Genomic DNA, 17,327 nt, shown 5'->3' with positions numbered 1-17,327 from the left:
TGCTCTCTTCAGCCAGGCAAACTGGCATCACAACTGTGTCTACAGATGCAACAGCAGCAGCCTCACCAGTGAGAAGATTTTCAGGTCTCCTTCCTGTACATATTGTTCTGTTGTTTGGTTCTCATTTCTGAGCTGTGGTTAGAGCCGGGGACTCAGAGGCCGGTCTCCCAAGTTCTAGTCCAGGTGCTCACAACCGAGGCCAGATTGTCCAGGGAGCTCAGCTCCCATCCAAGCCACTAAAGAAAGATCTGATTTTCCAAAAGCAACCCTCATTGTGGCACTTGCTGCCTGATTGGCAACAGAGCTCAGCACCTAAAGGTACACCCAGAGCTCTTTTGAAAACCTGGCTACTTATTTTGGCACTTAAACAGGACCTGAGCTCATATGAAAATCTAACCACTTAAGTTCTCCATGCCTCCATTTAAAATGGAGATGGGGATGATCACCGGGGCATTGCAAACCTTAATTCATTAATACACATAAAGAGCAGCAATATCTGCAGATGAAAGGCATAGGCCAAGTATTATTTTGTAATGACAATGAAGCCTCTTTGACTATCAACTTCTCAGCGTATGTCTACGCTGCAATTAAAACCCTACAGCTGGCCAATGCCAGCTGACTCAGGTTCGCAGGGCTTGGACTAGGGGCCGTTTAATTGCAGTGTAGACATTCGGGTTCAGGCTGGATCCTGAGCTATAAGACCCTGTGAGGTGGGAGGGTCCCAGAGCTCGGGCTGAAACAGATAAACATCCCCAAAGTCCCAGCCAGCTGGTACGGGCCAGCCCTGGGTGTCTACTTGCAGCGTAGACATACCCTCAGTTATTCAGCCACCCCTGCTTTCCGTTCTTCCTCTTCTCAGCGCTTCTTCATCCTGACATTTAGCCACGGCAAGTCCTACCCTAACAGCTGCATCAGACATGGTTTTATTCGGAGCTGCTTACTTGGCACTGTTTGTCACTTGCTCTTTATCCTCAAAAAAACTCTCAAAAGACAGCAAAATCTGGAATTCAAAGGCTCTCCTTTAGACAAAAGGTCAAATCCTTCAATCCCTGCTTGCGATCTCATCTTGCTCATGCTGAAGGCGATATGACTTTTGCCATTAACTTCAATGGAAGGAGTACCGAGCCTCTTTATTATTATTCTTGCTCTGTGGGGGTGGGGGAAATCTCATTGACATCAATGGAAGCTTTGCCTGAGTAAGGACCCGATGTCTCTGAAAGGATCCCTCGAATCTAATAAAAGAACACAGGAATAGCCAGAGCAGTGAGTGGTTTTGGCTTTTGCTTCAGAAACATACGTCAAACTAGGAAGGGTTCACAAGATCTGTGTCCCATTTAGCTGATCCCCCCCAGACTTTCAGGAGGTTCAGATATTTGGTTCCAGTTTCACTCATATCAAATAGAGAAGAGCGTGGTTTTGCTCTTGCAAGCTCAAAACCTGGTGCAGTTTGGATCCATGTCTCAAATTTAACCAGTGGGCAGTCATGAAAAAAATAACAAACCCCAAACCCAACAACTGTTATAATCAACCATAACAGCACAAAATGCTATAGCTTACGATCACATTACTAGCAGTCTTTTGCACCATTGCTGCAAAATGCTATAATAATTTTTAAGTACCAATCAGTAAGTTGTCTGAATGGGATAAGCATTTCTATAAAGCCTAACTGTATAAAACAAAACATCTGAATTTGTTATGTTTATAACTGTAGATCTAGCAAGAAGAACAAAATGATCAACCAGCCAACATGATGCAACCTTATGGCTTGTACAGTATGTGTGCAGAACAGCTAAGAAATATCATCATGAGAGTGCCAGGAACGCTCTTTACTGCAGAAAAAATGCATACTTGGAGTAGACTTAAACCATTATGCCTGTAGCAAGTAGGTAAATTCCACTCTCAGTGACAACAGCATTTGGTAAATCCAAATGAAGTCCATGGGAGGCTAGAAGATTTACACTGGTATAAATGAGTACCAGATCTGGCTCAGAGTTTCTATCATTGCTCAGTAATGCCCTGATTCAGGAAAGCAATTCAGCATGTTCTTTAGTCCAATGGACTTTACTATTTAAAAGTATGCTTAAAGTTAAATATGTGCTAGAGTGTTTTCCTGAATTGGGGCCAAATTATTATTCATGCTCTTTACGTCAATGTCACCCTGCCATCCACAGTGTCCAATTCCAATGACACTTGTTTACACTTCCAATGACACTTGTTTACACTTCCACTGGTTTTCCAATGATGCCAGTGGAGTTACACCAGTGTATGTGAGAACAGAATCAGGCCCATGGACTTCATGCAATCAGGGGCCCCTTTTGGCCTTGGAATCTATGAATCTAAGCTCATATCTACTTGTATGTATATGCCCACAGCAGACAAAACAAAATAAAGAAAGGTGCTTGGTTTAGAGATTGATGGAGGTCAGATTCTTCTCTCAGTTATGCCCGTGCAAGTTTGGAGTCACTCCGCTTCATTCCATGGCTGTCAATGAGAACTGAATTTGGCCCAGGAAATTTTGTTGCAGCATCTTACTGCGCTCTTTAGAAATCAGTATGGTTTATTGGAAGAGCCAGCCGCTTCATTCCATCTTCCCAAGTATTGCATGAGACATTTGGAAAAAGCCAACAGGCTTGGACATACCCCATCACTGTTAGCAAAGTGATTTAACTCTATTGTTTAAGCTGCACTTAACACGAGGCCACTCACTAATAAAGACCAGCCATTAAATATTGTGTGATCTATGTGATCCGGGCTTGCTCGAGTGCAACTAGAACAGAGTTCAGTCCTTATGACTCAATGCAGTCCAAGTCGAAGAGGACAAGAATTCCACTGAAGTCAGTTCGCCTGTGATTATGTCACAGCTGCCATCATGTTTGACATCAGGAATTGAACTGCAGGTCTCCAGAGCTAACTGCAAATGTCTTTACAGTTTGAGTCAAAGAATCAGGCTCATTAGTAGTGAATCAGTTACAATCCCTGATCCTTTGTAGACCAGGCAACAGACACTACCAATCCCTGGCACACCCACACCTTGAATACTGCCTGCAGTTCTGGTTGCCCCAGCTCTAAAAAAGATATATTAGAATGGGAAAACATACAGAGAAGGGCAACAAAAATGATTAAGGGCATGGAACAGCTTCCATATGAGATGAGATTACAAAGCCTGGGACTTCTCAGCTTGAAAAAAAGAGACAATTAAGGGGGGATGTGACAGAGATGTCTAAAATCATGAATGATTTGGAGAATGTGAATAAGGAAGTGTTATTTACTCTTCACATAACACAAGAACCAGGGGCCATGCGGCAAAATTAATAGGCAGCAGGTTTAAAATAAACAAACAGAAGTACTTCTTCACACAATGCAGTCTGTGGAACTAGTTGCCAGGGGATGTTGTGAAGGACAAAACTATAATGAAGGTCAAAAAAGAACGAGGTAAGTTCACGGAGGATAGGTCTGTCAATGGCTATTAGCCAAGATAGTCAGAGATAGAACCCCATACTCTGGGTGTCCCTAGCCTCTGTTTGCCAGAAGCTGGGGGTGGATAACAGAGATGGATCACTTGATGATGACCTGTTTTGTTCATTCCCTCTGAAGCACCTGGCATTGGCCACTGTTGGAAGACAGGAACTGGACTAGGTGGACCATTGGTCAGTAGGGCCATACTTATGTTACATTTATCCACAGAACAGGTTCAGAGACAGCTGAACTACAAGCTTCTCCACAGTCCTGACAACACACCTTACACCTCATGTTAAAGAAACACACCTAATGGGGAGCAAGCAGGAAGCTCAGCCTATATGCCTTGGTCACCCTAGTGAGACAACCAACAGCTGTGCCAACTGTGTGTGGTAGACACCAGACCATTACAAACTGGATTGAGACCTTTCACAATGGTCACCAGCCATCAGACAGTAAAAAAGCTTTTGTCTCAAGTGACCTGGGACAGATTTGGACTGGTTCCATAGAGGCAAAAGTGTCTTCATTCCACAGAGCCTGTATCTCTGCTGACTAAAACAGCTAGAATAATACTCTCTGTTCCAGAAAGTTCTGTGGCTGGTTTTTGCTAAAGCTTTGGTTTCTCCCATGGGAAGAATCACCCCCCTCCCCACAGGAAGGGGTTCCTGGAGGACAGTCTTGTCTCTTGTGTGATGTCAAATGCTTCTTATTTTTGTCTGCTTCCCGTCACTTGGGGAGCTCCATTTCCCCCTTTACTTATACTGGTGCAAATGAGGAGTTACAGGAGTTATTTAAGTCAACGGAGTTACACCAAGTAACACTAGTATAAGGGAAAGAAAGATCTAGCCCTTTATTTGTTAAATGTACTTTTAACGGTGGGAGTTCATTTCAATGCGGTTTGTTAAAAATAGAATAACTGGCTGGATGGACAATGAAAGGATCACAGGAAATGGCTCAGATTACTTGCCTCCCTTCACCGCTGTTCTATTACTGCCTGATTTTTCATCTGGCTCATGCCAATTTTTGCATGCGCACACCTGTTTGCATTGTGACAAAGTGCCTCCTCTACCTTGGTGGGTCTTGCACTTATTGGCGGATTTGCTCACCTTGGAGCTTCACAGCAGCCCTCAGTTTGGCCGTTTTCATGAACCCACAGTCCAGGTCGACTCCTCCTGCGTCTGACCAGGAGTTGGGAGGATTTGGGGGGACCCCGGGCCCGCCCTCTACTCCGGGTTCCAGCCCAGGGCCCTGTGGAATGCAGCTGTCTCGAGTGCCTCCTGGAACAGCTGTGCGACAGCTACAACTCCCTGGGCTACTTCCCCATGGCCTCCTCCCAACGCCTTCTTTATCCTCACCACAGGACCTTCCTCCTGGTGTCTGATAATGCTTGTACTCCTCAGTCCTCCAACAGTCTGCGTTCTCACTCTCAGCTCCTAGCACCTCTTGCTCCCAGCTCCTTACCTGCACACCACAAACTGAAGTGAGCTCCTTTTTAAAACCCAGGTGTCCTGATCAGCCTGCCTTAATTGATTCTAGCAGCTTCTTGATTGGCTGCAGGTGTTCTAATCAGTCTGTCTTAATTGTCTCCAGAAGGTTCCTGATTGTTCTGGAACCTTTCTTGTTATCTTACCCAGGGAAAAGGGACCTACTTAACCTGGGGCTAATATATCTGCCTTCTATTACTCTCCTGTAGCCATCTGGCCCGACCCTGTCACAGCATGCATTCACCGACAAATCAGTTTCATGCATTTGTTTGTGTGGGGGGGGGGGATGTAAAATGCCTGCTGTTCTGAGAATCCCTTTGAAAATAAGGCCTTTAACCTTGGGCTTGTAAATGACACAGAAAATATTAGTGCCAGCTTTTATTATTTACCTCTCTAATTGCCAGTGTTCAAGTGGCTGGTACCCAGGTAGTCTGGTGCTGGACATATTGTAAATAGGATGGATAGATGCATTTGTCAATCATATGCTGCAAAACTTTTCTAGGTTTGTTAGATAACAGTGAATGGCACAAACCAACAGAAAGAATGGTCTGGCCTATCATGCTGACCAATATCTTCTCATTGTTTCCTTGTGCTCCCCTAGCTGCCTGTAGCCTCCTGTTGTCTCTTATCTTAGACTTAGATTGTAAGCTGTTTGGAGCAGGGAGCATCTTTTTGTTGTGTTTGTACAGCACCTAGCACAATGGCCCACGACTGAGTCTCCTAGGCATTACTGCAATTCAAATAATAAAAAGGTGACGTGCCACAAGAATTCAGCTCTCCCAACAACTAATTCACACAAACATCCAAAACTACACCCAGCTTCTTTATTTCCATAACACTCTGGTCCAACATAATGAGATACCAGGAGAAATTTCTTCATGAGTTCCACTAAAGCATGATCTAATTAATTAATCCAAAAGGAAATACAGTACAATCTAAAAATACCAGTGTTAAAGAACATTAGCCCCCTCTAACTGCACCGAGCAGCAATGCAGTTTATGCTGTATAATCAAAAATATCTGCCTCCGGGTACATTTTGCCAATAACCCCTTAAAACCAGGGATGAAAAGAAGTTCCTGTTACTTGCACACATCTGTGGAAAACATTCTGAAGTCAGAGAAATCTCTGATTGGTTGAGCATGTTGTCAAACAGTAAACCAGCCAGTCCAAAAATTCCCTTTTTTTCTATCCAAATAGTTGTTCTCACTGATGGTACCTGTTGGAATGAGCACTGCATACTATATGGTGATAGTATGTACTTGCAGGCCTGGGATAACTTCATATTTCTTACCTAGGAAACCCCTCTCAACAACGAAACCAGAAGAAAAGGTATAGATTGAGATTGTCAAAAAACGTCTCGGGGATTTAAACCCAGGTCCTGTATTAAAACTAATGGAATATCTGGATATAAATACCCTAAAGCAGCTTTAAAAACTTCAGCTCAGGTGATTACAGGGCTCAGACCCCATTGGCAATGAACATCTCAGGCAATATTGAAGGTCCTGATTTCAGATATTGATCTTTTTCGCTGCAGAAGTACAAATATCAGGATTAAAATAAACCACGATGGAAAGTCATTTGTTTCTCTCACTGGACCAAAGCTTGAGTTCCTAATGCAAAGCCTAGCCTCCTTTCTCAGGCAATATTACAAGTGGCTACATCCTAGGTGGTTCTCAGCATCCAGAATATCCACTGATGTCTCAGGAGAGTGCCCTTTGAAATCAACAGGAGTTTTGACTAAGTGAATTCAAACCCAACACTCAGATCTGTAACCTAAGGGATCTTTGACTCCTCTCTTGCGCTGCACATCCAGACTGTATCCAGATGTTGCTGCTTCTTCTGTAACATTTCTAAGATCAATTCTTTGCGTGCTGTTCAGAGAGTCAAAACTCTTATCCAAGCCTTCCTCATCTCCTGTCTTGATTATCATAAACAACTCTTCTCTAGCATACAGGACATCCCATTGTACCCCTTCGGTGCACACAAAACCCAGCTAATAAGGTTGTCTTTTTTTCCTGTCATTCTAACCACCTAATCCAAAACCCACTGGGAATCTTTCCATTGACTTCAAATCTCTCCATTGTCTCCTTCTTTTTCAACACAAACTCAAGCTTGAACTTGGTTCCTTGTTCAAGCTTCATTCATCTTCAAGACCCTTCACAACTTTTCCTTCTGTCTTATTTCCCCTATTTCAACCTGGATCCTCTTCTCCATTGGTAGTGATAACGGTCATCTGCCTGTTTGCTTGCTTCCCACCTGGACCTTCTTCCACAGTGCCCCTTATGCATGGAATGCCACCCCTCATCTCTTCTGTGCTACCCTCTTCACCTTTAAATCTCTTCTTGAGACCGGTTTCTGCAAGATGCCTATAAGAAATCCAGCACTGGCAATTGATGAGTCTCATGATATTCGGTGTTTTACTTAGATACAAGTGAATACAGGAGCACCTCAGCTGTGTTGTTGTTTGTTAAATAATTTTCCAGACCTCCTGGTTACAGAGAAAAGTTTGAAAATGTGACCTGATTAGAACTCTAAAGGCTCAAACACCAGAAGAAACGTGTAAGAGTTTGTAGGATTGGGGCTTTAGATTGTAAACTTAACTAAGAAAAAATTGATTGGACATTTATATAGAGATCATGAATATTCTGAGTGTTCATAATTATCATCATCATCATTTTGGAAGGGATATTAAACTTCAGATCACCAGCCCATCTCTAACTACCAGAGATCAGGATGAGACGTAATGCAAGGGGGTAGATTATCCCACATCTGCTACTGTGGGGTTCTCACTTCTTCCTCTACCGCATCTGTTGTTGGTCACTGGCAGAGACAGGAGACTAGGTCTGCCAATTCCTTGCTTTCTTAACTCTTCAAGGCAGGAAGCATGTTTTCATGTGGGTTTGTACAACGTCCAGAACAATGGGGAACAGTTCCTGATTGTACTTCTAAGTGCACCCGGATGTGAATAGCAATGAGATCAGGATCTGCTTCACTGTCTTCATTTGGATCTGCCTTAAAAATAATTAAAGCCCCAGTGATAAAGGACCCTTATCAGGAACGGGAAAGAGTTTCATTCTGAGACATGGAATGTTAATTTTGATGATGGAAGAGATCCATTAAAATATTAAGTAACCTACTTTCAAGGATGAAAGAAATAATATTAAAAAAAATAAACACAGCCCTGGAAGTCAAGCAATGCTGGAGCCCTCTCCTGACTCCTCTGCCTCAGTGCCTAATTCGATTTATTTCAGAGTAGCAGCCGCGTTAGTCTGTATCCGCAAAAAGAAAAGGAGGACTTGTGGCACCTGAGAGACTAACCAATTTATTTGAGCAGAAGCTTAGATTTAGTATCCATTTAAATCCATGTCATGCCCTTTAACCATGCTACTTGTACAACATGGCACGGCTGTTGTCGGTACTGCATGCAGAATCTCATGTCAGAACCCCGACTGGCTCTCAGAGCTTCCCTCAGGCTACAGCAAAAAAAAAAAATATTTACAATAAGCATTGAAAAAAAAGGCCATTGCAGACTATACTCAGAATCTGTGCCATCATGCCTTGTCCTTACGCAGGGGGCTCTGCATTATTGTTATGGAGTCCCGGCTACCCACTTGATACACTGTTCAACTGAACGTGTTCCCCCAGACCATGTACAAGAGAAGCATCCAGGCTGCAGACAGAATGGTCTGAAACCCTGCATGCAAATTGACCATTTCACATGGTGGCCAGAGGGACACAGAAAGCCAATCGTTCAACCGATCAAGAATAATCCCAGTATTCCCCTTCTGTCTTTATGCCCCAGAATGATAACATGAGAGTAGGAAACTGATTGACTGCCTAAGACATGTGGGGTGACCCTGCTAGGGAATCACTGAGGCCAGTTGTTATTCCCCCATGCATCCTAAGATAGTGTGGAATGGTTTCCTATAATTTTGGCAGCGATGGATACTTGGTGAAAGCCCATCCTTCTGAGATCTCCCAGCCCCCTTCCCCCCCACCCCCACAGGGCCACATGACCTTGTGTTGCTAAACCCTGTCCAGAAGCTGAATAAGAACGACCCTGCAATCACCAGGATGAAGAAAAGATGCCATTTTAAAAGGTGCCCTCCCCACGCCAAACAAAACGACGCCTAGACACCGGTGTCAGGGTAACGTGTTAACTGAGGAGTAGACCGTGGGTTCACCAGGTACACCACAGATCACTGCTCAGCCACGCAAACATATATGGGCAATTAACCTGATAGGATGAGAACAGGCAGCATATGAACATGGGGTCAAATTCAGACCCATTGTGCCTGACAGCAACTCCACAGAAGTTGATGGAATTGCATCCACTTATATCAGGGCTGATGGGGACCAGATCACCCATTTTTTGGAAAACATAAAGAAGGTATAAAGGAGGTGGTAGCTTTGGTCATTTCTTGCTACTCTCTATCTAAGGTGTTTGGATGGCCCACTCCTGCAGAGTGCTGAGCACCCTTTGTGAGGTGCTGATCACACCCATCTCCCCAGAGGTGCTCAGTTTCTTGCAAGATCAGGTCCACAGAGCATCCAACATGGTAGTATATAAGCACTGTGAACCTGCTCCAAAGCCCATGGACATTTTTCAGTGGGTTTTGAATCAGGCCCTATCTGTGACCCTTTCTACATTAAAGAATTTCGCATCAGCGAAAAACCCAAATGTAGAGAAGCTGCACCAGTGCAAAATGAGGCTTACAGAAGAGTAACATGAACCAGAGATATACATGTACTGGTGCAGCATTTCTACCTTTGGGGTTTCTACTGGCTGAGCAAATTTTCACTTTTCCACCCAAGTTCACAATCCTCTGAGCAAGTCTAGCAGGTTACGCTTTTTGTGTCATAAGAGGATGCCTTCGATTTAGATGAATGTCTATGAAAATTAAACTAACTCAGAGGTATAACAAAGCATATCTTCATAGAGGGGAAAAACCTCCAGCCACCTCAACTTTAACTTTAGGGGAAACTTAGTGTATGTAAGTAATCTGCAATAGAAAACATACTCAACTTTTTTTTTTAAAGCATTGCTATGAAATCTGGTGATAAAAGGAACTATTCCAAATGGCAGAACTGAGTGACCAAAGTAATAAAAAGCTGTAGGTCGGAAGAACTTTTTCGTTGGATGAAGTAAAATGAAAATAAATCACTTTTCCCATGAGTATTCAACATTCTGGTTTTCCTAAATAGCCAGTGTATTTACCTTTTTTTAAAATCAAGTATCTTGCTGCATAACTAACTGTAATTCAGAATGGGCTTTTGTACTAATGGAATCTGGGAGCCACTGCAAAATACAGATGGGGTTAACTAGTTTCTTTTCCACACTTTTTTGGAGAGCTTCCTATCTTTTCAACTTGTATATAGTACAATTTGAAGGCCTTTAAATTACAGCAAGAAGCCACCAATGCAAAAACAATGATGCATCATGTGAGTGGTAAATAACATGAGTAAGCATTTATCCTCACTGTATACTAATGGTTAGTTAAGCAGTAAAAATACGCATTTCATTAACTGGGAACAAAGAAAATCTGACTGAGAGCTGAGAAAAACTGGCCAACTTTAAAAAAATGCCTTAAGAAAGTCTATACATTTTCCATCACAGTGAACAAAATCAGATTTTCTTTGAAACAGAGTATTCAGCCCTTAAAGAGCTGTTTTTTGTCAGCTAGTCACTTAAACTGGAACATTTGGATCTAATGGGGAAAATGGTTGAACAGTAACACTTCAGGCAGACTGGTATTTCCTCTGAAAGAGGTGAGCTAAAAATTAATGCCTCTGGTAACATTCCCCAGCCATCTCCTTTTAGAAGTGCCTCAACCTTTGCAGGTCAGAGAAAAAGCAGATACAACCAGGTTTTTCTCCCTCCCTCCCTCCCATCCTTCCCCACTGCCAATGTTAAGACACTGTAAAGTATCCACTATAGCATCTACACTAGTCACAATAAGAAAACATTTCAATTCACAAAGCCGGGCAAATCTATGATATATATCATTGCAGAATAACATATTGTAGCTACTGTAGAGGTTACCAAAACAAAAATAAAGCCATAACTGTAGGACCTTTTTCAGGTCCCTTGGAGACATGATGTCTTTTATAAACCCTAAGTCAAACCTCTTTTAAGTGCTAATTGATCAAATTTCCGTGCCTTGGTGAAGGATTCATCTAAAACAAAAACAAACCAACTTACTTGTCCAAAATGAAGTACAAATCAAATCCACCATAACAAGCAGGACCTCCATTCTCTTTATTTCCACCTTGTCCATCACAGGCTAACACAAACGTTGCGAAGAAGAGAAATCTGAAGCCGAATCTCAAGACTCTTTGCTTTGCAATGGCCATTGTATCCAGAAAGGGGGAAAAAAAGTTCTCTTCTTCCAAAGCTCCCTTATTTCACAGCCTTCTCCAAAAATGCCATTCAGTGCCTTTGAAATGTATATACATATATTTTGCTCCTTAAACTTCACTTGCAGCAATTGTCCTTTGAAATTGCAAGACTTTTTCCCCTTGTTTCCCCTGCAGTTCTGTTTCTTGGTTTCAGATTTCAAGATGCACAATACTGTATTTGGCTTTTTTTATTTAAAGGGACTTCTCCGTCACTCTCTCATGCAGCTCTCTGAAAGCAGTATCATTGTTTTGCTACAGGAGAAACTACTTCCTGACAATTCTTGCTTTGCCCCAGATTTCAGAGAATATGAGAAGGGTTTGGAGTGTTTCCTCTTAATTATTATTGTTATTGTGGGTGGTGGGTTTTGTTTTTTCTTACAAAAGAAAGTTCAGAGAATGCCATCTTGTGGTGAAGTCCTGACGAAACAGACTGGAGCTTCTGAAATGATATTAATTAGAACACTCATGCCCGGAGCTTACAAAGTGCATGGTGCAGCAATTTTGGTTGTATACATGTGATCCTTCTTGCATATGTTCATTCACAGGCACACATGGGACTACTCACTTACATAACATAACACACACACACACGTGTTTGGTGTTTGCCATCCATTTAGATAGGGGTCTGAATTCTGCTCTCAGACACATAAGTGTAAATCCAGATTTCAGAGTAACAGCCGTGTTAGTCTGTATTCGCAAAAAGAAAAGGAGTACTTGTGGCACCTTAGAGACTAACCAATTTATTTGAGCATGAGCTTTCGTGAGCTACAGCTGAAGTGAGCTGTAGCTCATGAAAGCTCATGCTCAAATAAATTGGTTAGTCTCTAAGGTGCCACAAGTACTCCTTTTCTTTTTGTAAATCCAGAGTTACTCTGGACTTACAGCAGCAGTAAATGAGAGTGGAGTTTGGCCCAGTGTATTTTTCTAGTCGTTAAACATGCAGTTTATTTATTAAGCACACTTATCTCCCTACCTAATCAAGGAGGTGCCTTTCCAGAATTTCCCTTAATAAGCTCATTTCAGCACCTGAGGCTACAGCATTTCTCCTGCCTAGCTGATTAGCCAAGAAAACTCAGCAAGGTTCTGTAGTCCCACTCATTCTTTGCTACAAAATGGTTTCTTGGAATCTGCAAAGGCAGTCTGTGGGTTTAGACAGGTGAATCCTCTCTGAGCCCGTCTGTGTTCTTGTATGCTAGGGAAAATTGTCACTGTCAGAGTACAGGGTGCTGAGCCGCCACTGGGAATAATGAGTGAATCTAGCAACGCAGCAAGGTAACTTATGAACCCCCATCTACCAAATTCCTCTCAAGAATTAGCAAAGCAGCAGCCATGCAGCTGAACCTTGTGGGCTAATTAATCAACCTGGCTGGGCAGCTTCAGGCATCTGTAATGAGCTCATTAAGGAGAGGGACATAAGGGAGTTTGCCTGGTTTTAAATAAGGGAGATAGGTGGGGTGGAGGAGTATTATGAAGGAACTAAGGTAGCCTGTGGGATTATTACGCTTGTGTGTTATGCTATTGTTTAAACATCAGCTAAGCCTGGTTATACCACAGACATTGTAATAGCTTTGCACGTCATTAGTAGTAGAGCCAACTCTAAGCGTTCAAAAATCATGAGGTGTGGGTTTTTTGAATAATACCTTGTGGGGCCTTTTTATTTCACCTTGATTTCTAAGCCTTTTAGCTGTGTGGGGACTGGCTTTTAAACTGTTTCTCTGCAGCAAAGAGGGACAGACCCGTTCCTTATTTTTAAATGAAAGTGGAGATTCTCATATAAATATCTTGACTCTCGGAGTTGGGGTTTAAAGGAAAAAACCTCAATAATCAAGGAAATTGCAAAAGTTGGCAATGCTGGGTTAAGAGAGAACAACAGGCACCTACGTCTGGATCCTAATATTCACAGAATATGTCACCCCTTGAATCTGGGTGTCCTCCCCATTAACGTACTAGTCTAAATGCTTCCAGAACCTGCTCCGCATGTACATGAGGCCTGCCCTCCTCTCACCTTGACTTTGCGCCGTCCCTGACTCCCTACTCCACTTCCAGTGTGGGGGAAGGTTAACAAGCAAGCCCTACTGTCCCACAGTCCTTGAGGAATAACCGTGCACGCCCCAGGGGAACTGTGCAGTGCTAGGGGAGAATGGCTTTTTTCTCACCCGCTGCTATGGCTGCCATGGCTGGATTTGAGACTGAGATGGTACTATTTGTGGGAAAGAGGGAAATCTCTTCTGGGTAGTTCTGTGCTCACCCAGCTGTGGTCTAGGGAGGCCTGTGCTGGGAATCAGGAGAGCAGAGTTCTATTCCTGACCACACCGAAGGCTTCCTAGCTGGCAGCAGATCAACCTATAGTTAAGTGGCTAGGGCATCAGCATTGGATTCAGGGGACTTGTGCACTCTTCCCATCTCCGGCAGTGAGCTGCTGGGGAAGTCTGGGCGTATCACTTCCCTGCTTTCAGATTCCCCATTTGTAAAGTGGGAGTAATGATACTGATCTCCTTTGTAAAGCTCTTAGCAATCTAAAAATAAAAAGAACTAGGATTATTAAGGTTGGGCTTTTAAACCCATATCTCAGCAGCTAAATAAATGTCTTCACCCACCTTGTCTCTCTAATATCCTGGACCCTACATGGCTACAACAACACTGATTTCCAGAGCCATTGAGCTCTCAACAGATCTCATTTAAGCTAGTTATTATTTTTTCACCAATCTGAATCCTTCCAGTGCCATCAGACATTGCTTAGGGCACGTACAAGGCTACACCATCCCTGTCTATCCTGGGTCATTCTGCATGTCCTCTGTGTTGTTAAGTCCCATGAGTTTTTCTTTTCTAAGTACTTTTCAGTGTCGGGATTCTTTCACCCAACCCCTTTTACATGTTCCTCCAGCTCCCAATGGCACACCTGCCATTGCAGATGATTTGGTTTTGTTCTTAACACATGTCCCAAATATGTCCATCTTCTCTTCTGGAGAACTTTAGAGAGAAGGAATTGGTGAACTCTTTGATAAATCTCAGGATTTCTTTTCAATGTAATCCATCAGATATCTAGTATTTTCTTTAGGCATTTGCTTTCAAAGACATTGAGATGTCAGCCTGTACCTATGATGGATTCCCAGGTTTCACAGCAATGTGTTAAGGTAGAAATAACATTTGAGTTGAAGATTAAAAGACTTGGCTTTAAGTTGTAGATTTTCAATGATCAGATATTGTTTAAGCCATGTGTGGCATTTTGGCTGCTTCAATACTCTGCAGCCACAATAACCACTGGGTGCTGGGGAGCACAGATATAGCTCCTGTAACAAGGGTACATGGACATGCAGAGCAGAAAGGACCTTGCATTTGAAAGTCTCACCTGGGGGACCCCTTCTAAATCTAATAAACACACACTTGAGTGACTTCCACTGTCAGGCTGATTTTGAAAACACACCGGGCAGCTGTGTAAAAGGCTGGTGCACATGTGTAGGTGCAGTACCATGTTGGAGAGGGAGACCTGGCTCGTGCATGAGTTTAGACATTTGATGAAGAAAATGATCTGAATATAGGAAACAAAAATTCCTCTAAGTGGGAAGGGTGAAAAAAAAATCCCTTGTCTGGAAATTTGCAGGCTTTAATTGACGAGCTTTGGCCAGATTCTGGTCTTACGGCCACCACCGTAACTTCACCAGAGTTAGAAGAACAGCTCCAGACTTGCGCCATCATGACTGCAGTTGGAATCCAGCCCTCAGCCTGTAACCTGCATCCAGCTCAAAGTGAAAAGCAAAACTGAAAAAAAAATTATGTATATTTAGATTCGTTTCCAGATGGCCCTGAGATGAAAAAAAGCAAGCAACAAAAATCCTGAAAGAGCCTCAGGAAAATAAATTTGGCCATAAGTGCTAAGCTAGCAGAGAAAAAAGAGGGGAAAGGCAGGGAATCATATTCCCTATATGCAGCTTTGGATTCAGGCTGACTGTCGGCTCAATATGGCTTGGGAAAAAGCCAGTGAATAAGGCATCTGAGAAAGCTTGGAGCAGTGAGCGAGAAGGGGAGAGCAGCTGATAAAGTGAAAAGCAGTTCCTACTGTGCCTTGGCTTTGGGCTTTCTTCCTTTAGGGCTATTTCTCATCCATTTGTTCCTCTCTGCGAGCCTGCTTTTCCCTTGTGGTCAGGTGACCGTGGCAAGATGATGGTGCCTACAAAAAGAAGCCCTAGCTCTTTTACAGATTCTGGCAACCATGTCCGGGGCGGGAGGTAAGGGGGCAGGATGTCAGAATTTCCACCTCTCTCTGTCCCTCACTCACTCTACAAAACGTTGTAGAAAAGCACAGTAGAGCTTTGTGTTAAAGACCTAATAATTTTTGGAAAGTGGATTTCATGGGCTGCGGTATGTGTGTGCGTGAGACAGAGAGAGAATTAACACATATTAACTGTTGCACTGCTGTATGTAATTATACTACAGCTGTTACCGCTTGTGTGTGAAGATCATTTCTATGTGTAAATGATGGGGGGGGGGAGAGGCTGCCTGTCTTCCCCTCCCTGGTCTTATTATCTCCCCATTGTTCTGGTCATAAGAGCCCTCTGAAATTTAGAGCCCTAATGTCATTGGTTTTGCCCGTCTCTTACCAGGAATGTTTTCTTTTATGAAGTGAGATGTGCAGTGAGCATATTACCCTGTTCTCATGGGAATTCTCATACACAGCATTGTGGGAAGCTTGTGAGCATACAGCACACTAAATGGCTGTGCACTAAGTTGCCATATGGACCCTGCTGATGTGCACTAAAAAGTTCCGCAGTGGGTTTATCATGAGAGATGTTAGGCACAGTAGCAGCAAAAATTTAACAAACCCTTATTAATTATTTGAAAAAACAGTCCTCGAATGACTGTGTTCAGTCTTGACTTTAAGCTTCAGTCTATCCTTTGTGGTTAAATTAATATTATTCATTTTATTTATAAAGTCTCTAACACGTGCTGAGCTAAAGAGACCAGGTAAAATCCGGACTCCATGAAAGTCAATGTCAAAACTCCCATTGACGTCAACGGGGCCAAGATTTCACCCACAGTCCCCACCTCAAGAAACGTATGCTAGACCTGGACTGTATGGAAACCATGAAATTAGCTCAATGCCACTATTTTTCAGTGCCTTCAGTCCACCATTTTAGATTGGGTCTCCGCCGGCACCATTAGAGCAGAAGAAAGAGCCAGTACCATCATTGCTTGGAAGACGAGCAGCTGGGGTCTTAGCTGGGAGGTGGAAGCGGGCCTCTGCACATGCCGGAAAAGACCACAACTGCACGGTCTTGTCACCTTCCTTTCGTACGGATTCTTTCCCTAGCCTGCAACAGTGTCATGTCAGAGCAGCAGTCTCGCGGGGACCCAGTGGCCTGGCCTTAGGCATGGGAATGTGTCAGTGCCCTTCTGCCGACTACTTTCCGTGCATATTCCGTGAGATGTAGTACTTTATCCCTGACTCTGCCGGTAATTTGCTAAGAGAAAATAAACCCACGTGCTTAGGCATGAGGCCATGAGTCAGAGCAAGAAAAAGAAGCAGAGAAGGAGAGAAAGGATGAGGGTTTCAATAATAAAGTTGAGTGGTTACTTAGGATCATTGGGACAGATCCTGCGCTGGTGGAAATCGGCATAGCTTCGTGGACGCTAATAGAGCCTCATTAGTTTATAGCAACTAGGGATCAGGACGATTATGTGCATGTCATGATGGGGCTGCTGTTTAATGTTTATTTTATTTTTTAATCATATTCAAATAAAATGTGGTTCAAGACTGGCACCCAGTGGCCAAGTGGATTTATTTCTCTCTAGGTCATTCCTGTGTTCCAATGGGTTGGATGAATTCGATTCATCTGACTTTGTTTCTGCAATATTTGGCCTCTCTGCTATAATATCCGGGCCCCCTGGTCCAGTGTCTTTCTATTGATTAGAGCTTGTCAAATAATACCAGTAATTCAATGCATGTATATTTAGTGTCTTCCTGGCAGTGAGAGTTATTATGCTGTGGTA

At 43.1% G+C, this 17,327-nt stretch overlaps 1 protein-coding gene across 1 annotated transcript in view; it reads right to left on the bottom strand.

Moving 5' to 3' along the window:
• ANTXR1 (ANTXR cell adhesion molecule 1) overlaps positions 1-11,640 on the bottom strand; it is a 179,000-nt gene extending 167,360 nt beyond the window's left edge. The window contains exon 1 of the mRNA XM_084615065.1: positions 11,143-11,640. Coding sequence (XP_084471191.1) covers positions 11,143-11,294 — 152 coding nt within the window. The 5' untranslated portion in view covers positions 11,295-11,640. The remainder of the gene's footprint in view (positions 1-11,142) is intronic.
• Positions 11,641-17,327: the final 5,687 nt, after the last annotated feature.

The sequence above is a fragment of the Lepidochelys olivacea genome (genome assembly GCF_965140295.1).
Source record: "Lepidochelys olivacea isolate rLepOli2 genome assembly, chromosome: 26".
NCBI lineage: Eukaryota > Metazoa > Chordata > Testudines > Cheloniidae > Lepidochelys > Lepidochelys olivacea.
Note: the sequence above shows the minus strand (reverse complement) of the source record. Positions and strands in the feature narration are given on the sequence as shown.